General features: G+C 34.6%; 1 protein-coding gene across 1 annotated transcript; it reads right to left on the reverse strand.

Annotated features, from left to right (window-relative positions):
* Positions 1-2,038: 2,038 nt before the first annotated feature.
* Positions 2,039-4,436, reverse strand: LOC111878728 (3-oxoacyl-[acyl-carrier-protein] synthase I, chloroplastic). The gene is given in 2 exon segments (XM_042902333.2): positions 2,039-3,647; positions 4,386-4,436. Coding segments are annotated over 2 exon segments (492 nt in total). The 3' UTR covers positions 2,039-3,206.
* Positions 4,437-5,091: the final 655 nt, after the last annotated feature.

Consider the following 5,091-nt stretch of genomic DNA (forward strand, 5'->3'; position numbering starts at 1 on the left):
TTACCTGGAGGACGCCTTAAGATTATTTACAGGTATGTATTTATTGAGAAACTCCAGGGACATTTTGGTCTTTTCAACAAATAAGAATGTTCTCTTATTTGTGACACAGTAAAAACAACATATTTAAGCTAGCACAAGGCGAGTATATAGCACCTGATAAAATTGAAAATGTATATGGTAAGTAAGGACTAAGGACAATGATTTTGCTAATAATATTAATAAACACCATTTTACTTTATTAAACATATAGTATTAATCTAGATATAATTACCTGCTGGCTGTCATATATTGTGTGTCTCGCTGCCAGTATTACCACAGGTACAATCTGACATCATCATCAACCATGAATTTTATCAAGTCAGCTACATACCTACCTACTTAATACTCATTGCTCAAACAAACATTTATTCATTAACCAACGAATGAGCTAGTGTAAAAAATATAACTAAGCAATTGGGATATATATAATTCTTGGGTCTTGGATGAAGTTTAAGTGCCCACATAATCAAAATCATCACAGTCCCATACCCAAATTGAAACGTGGTCACTGTCATTGGGTATGGAAAACCTTAAGAACCTGTATCATGTATCATGTATCATGTATGAAACAAACCAAATTAGTCACGTCAATTTATTCTTATTAACACATAAAAACATAGTTTAATTAATTTCTGACCTGTTTGTTGAAGATGTTGGGGTAGATGTTCAAAAGATACCACACTCCAAACATGGCTGCTAGCTGTAAATTCTGGCCAACCACAGCTGGATTTGCAGACTCACCCGAACTTTCAGCAGCCCTGACCACCACCAAATCTATAAACTCAGTTGTAGATTCATTCTATAAACTTAACAGCCCTTATACTTAACATTAAATAGATTTTTAGGTCTTTAACTTTAACCTTAACATTTATTGTGCTATGATTCCACCAAGTACATCCTTATACATAACATTAAAAACTGGATCATCAAGTCACACACATCTAGTCTAAATGGATTAAGCCTTAAAACCTTAAGAAATAGACAATGTAACTATAATCTTTAAGACATTATAACTGGGTTTCATTTAATCCCATGTGTCTGTATATTACATAAAGAACCCATGAAACAAATTAATGCAACCAATTTATAGAGTTATTTTAATCCCAGAGTTATTTTATTAGTGAAATGCAAACCAATAAAAGAGAAACAAGAAAAAAAACATTAGGTGACTGAGTCTTCCACAATCACATACCCATAAAAAAACATTAGGTGACTTTAGACTCATGAAGTTCCTAGAACTATATCATTCACATCATCTGTTGAAAGATTCCACATTGTCATCATGCATGATGCATATATGTGCAGACAAGATAAGGTTAATCACAAAAATAGATATCTATCAATCAATCAATGAAACAGAGCCAAAAGTGGTTACCGATGCCAGATAAAATAATAGCCCCCCTGCAAAAAGTGTTTCCAGCTTGTCTTTGATTTTCTCTGATTCAAATTTGCATCTTCCACAATCCACAACCTATAGATAAACTTATTATGAAAATGAGAAACGGAGCATCAAACCAATTGCATTGGTTAAACATAAGAAACTGTTTCTGTTTTTTAACCAAAAGCAGTTATGTGAGAGAATAACTAATAGTTTCAGATTGAATTTTATATTAAAAATTATAAAATTCAATGCTTGCCGAAACCACCTACAAAAAGCTCTAAATTTACATCTTAAGGGGATTCCAGTTGTCCACCTCGTTTTTATGAACTTTTTGACTTTACCTATTTCTATTCACAATAGCTATGGGTTCCTCTAAGCTCTCCGCCTGCATACACAGAAGAACCAGCCCAGTAATCTCCTCCTAATCACACAAAAATATTACTATTTAAATTATATATTGTGTATAATAATATATATTAATATGAGTATACCATCCATCACCTTGTAACATTCCATGACTTGTGTAACATCAGATAAGATGCTGGGACCAACAAAATTTATCATTGCATATTTTGGAACCTACAAAATATTTCATGAAAACTGATTCTGATAGTGGGAAAAATGATTCTGATAGTTGGAACATACAAAAGTCCACAACTTGACATTTTTACCCTCTCAATAGTGGGCAAAATGATTCTGATAGATGGATTTCTCAACTTTTGGCTAGTACTCCAACAGCCCTACTGAAACATTATGAAAACAATTTATATAATAAGTTTGAATTAGTCAACTCATAATAACTCACCACAAATCATGACAAAAAAGGTGCATAAACCACAAGAAAACTCACCAACGTTGATTTCACGTTGTTGCTTTAGATTTGCATCTGTGTCAAACTCAACTGCAGGCTCCGGGTTCTAAAATCACAAAAGATAAATAACATGACATGTTACAAAATCATAAAAAGAAAAGATAAAAAAATAAAATAAAAAAAGAGTTAGTTAAAATATACAAAATTAAACCGTACAAATTGGTTAATGGTAGGATGAAGCCACAAGGTTTGAATGGCTTTAATGCTAGCAATGGCTTCCAGACCTCCAGCTGCACCTAATCAGTGGCCAATCATAGACTAACCCCCCTCCCCCCCCCCCCCCACACACACAATAAAAAGAAAAAAATAATAATTAATGATGTCAATATGGACATGTAAAAGTTTTTCAAAGGTCAAAATAGGTAATTCACCTTGGTCGAGTTCATTTTGATCCCATCCATGCTTTTGAATACCTTGTTTACAACATTCACTTTAGCCAAATCACCAACCAATGTCGAAGTTGCATGTGCGTTAATGTAGTTAACCTATAGTTAACCAGATTAAGTCATGTATCCATTAACCCCATTAAGTCAAAAGCAATTTCATCCAAATGAAAAGAAAAACAAAACAATTAAACAAACCTCCTCTGCTGACACACCAGCATCTTCAAGACAACTCTTAATGCAAGAAGAAACACCAAGCCCATCAGATCGTGGATCAGTCATATGATACGCATCACAATTTACTGCTCCTCCAAAATATTCAGTAAGTATGGGTGCACCCCTTTTCATTACATGTTCCAAGCTCTCCATCATCTACAACACCATTTCAATTTTTTCTTATTTTAAAAAAAACCCCATCTACCTTGCTTTTATATTATAGAAGAAAATAATTTTTTCCTTATTTAAAAAAAAAACCATCTACCTTGCTTTTTATATTATAGAAGAAAATAGATAAATGAAACTACTTTTGCATTTAACATACCAGGATACCAGCATCTTCACCCATGACAAAACCATCTCTATCTTTATCCCATGGCCTAGAGGCCGTTTTTGGATCATCGTTTCTCTGAGAAAGAGCTCTACACGCTACAAAACCTCCCAAACCAATTTGAATAATGGTAGCTTCAGTTCCACCAGCAATCATCATATCAGCCTCACCTCTACGAATATGATTTGCAGTAGCATAAAAGCAGTAATTTGAAGTAGCACATGCAGTTGAAATCGAGTAATTTGGTCCCATAAATCCGATAGCAATAGCAAGCAACGCTGAACCCATGTTTGTAATCGCATAAGGAATGAAAAATGGAGTTATTTTTCTAGGACCATTTTCGATTAGAGCCCTGACTCCTTCGGAAAACATAGTAACACCTCCCATTCCTGTTCCAACGAGGACACCAACACGCTCTTAATCAATCTGCATAAAGAGTAATTCAAATTCAAAAAAAGAAAAGAAAAAGGAAACTTCAATTAAACAAACAACTTTACCAGATTTGGGAGAAAAAAATCGGGAATGGGTTACGATTAACGAACCTTAGAGAGTTTATCGCCACCAAGATGATGCAGATGCACGAAAAAAAACAGAATCCTTTTTGCTTGATTGAGAAGATGAAGTTGAGGGATGAATGAGAAGTCGTGTTCCCCTTATTTTCTGAACGGATGAAGAAATAGGACCAAGGCTAGAAGCGCAACTATACTAGGGTTTGTAAGCATGGGGAGTCGTTGTAGATGGAGTAGGGTAGAGGTGAACAGGAGTGAGCGGGGTACTTCAAAATTTTGGGGGATTTTCCCCCTTTAGCTATTAATGAAGGATCAGAATCGCGTTCTTACAACACAGAACGAAGCCAACATAAAACCATGTTTCTGGTGGTAGCGGCTTCTAGGTTTTACAGAGAGAAGGAGTGGATAAAATGAAGGTCATCGGCAGGTGGAGAGGAAAGAATGAGCGGATCTTCCAAAATTTTGGGGATTTTTGTCGATTGGTCATTTCCCGCCTAAAAGGCGTGTTTCATTAAAAAAAATATAAAGCGACATACTTACATGACGCACATTTTATGAAAGACGCCCTCCGCATTTCCTTTTTTTCTTTTCTGACACTAATTTTAGGGCATGCAAAAATGCGTATCCTCTATCCTTTAAATTTTGCAAAACTGACATTATTTTTTAGGGCACCCACAAATGCACGCCCTCTATCAGCGAGTGTCATTGTTTGCGCGTCATTAAAGGGCTGTTTTCTAGTAGTGTACGACATCCCTCTTTATAGTTCGAATTATGAGAAATGACAAAAGGTCTAAACATTTGAGACTTACTACTGTAAGTTCGAAAATTATTTAGACACACACATATGAGCTTTGTAATAAAAGGTGTGTGAGCTTAGATAAAGGCTTATCGAAACATCTCGTGTCAGAAATCTGAACTTTGGTAAGAAAGTCAGAAAAGTATTGATTTCTAGAAGTCCAGCTGATTTCTAGATTTATGTCACAACTAGTGGGAGCATAAAAGTTATGCAAGTAACAAAATAATTGTTATGCTAGTGGGAGCATAATTATTATGGTAAGTGTTGCAAGTTAGCAATGGTAATTATAGAAAACAAAGTTTTCAATTTGCAAAGTTGCAGGGTTGAAAAGTTGTTTTGCTATAATTAAGGGAGAGAGAATTATACTTCATTTAAATTCAAAAAAGTTTAGATTGAGATTTTAATCAAATTTAGTCAAGGAATTATATGAATACCATGTTGAAATGCTTCAACATTGGAAATTCTATATATGAAAAATTCTATAGCAAAAGGCTAGTCAAGTATCATGTCCTTATGTAAGACACGATGAATCGTATCCCATATGCTTCGGGTATAGGATCGATCA

Source organism: Lactuca sativa, chromosome 5 (assembly GCF_002870075.4).
Source record: "Lactuca sativa cultivar Salinas chromosome 5, Lsat_Salinas_v11, whole genome shotgun sequence".
In the NCBI taxonomy this organism is placed as follows: domain Eukaryota; kingdom Viridiplantae; phylum Streptophyta; class Magnoliopsida; order Asterales; family Asteraceae; genus Lactuca; species Lactuca sativa.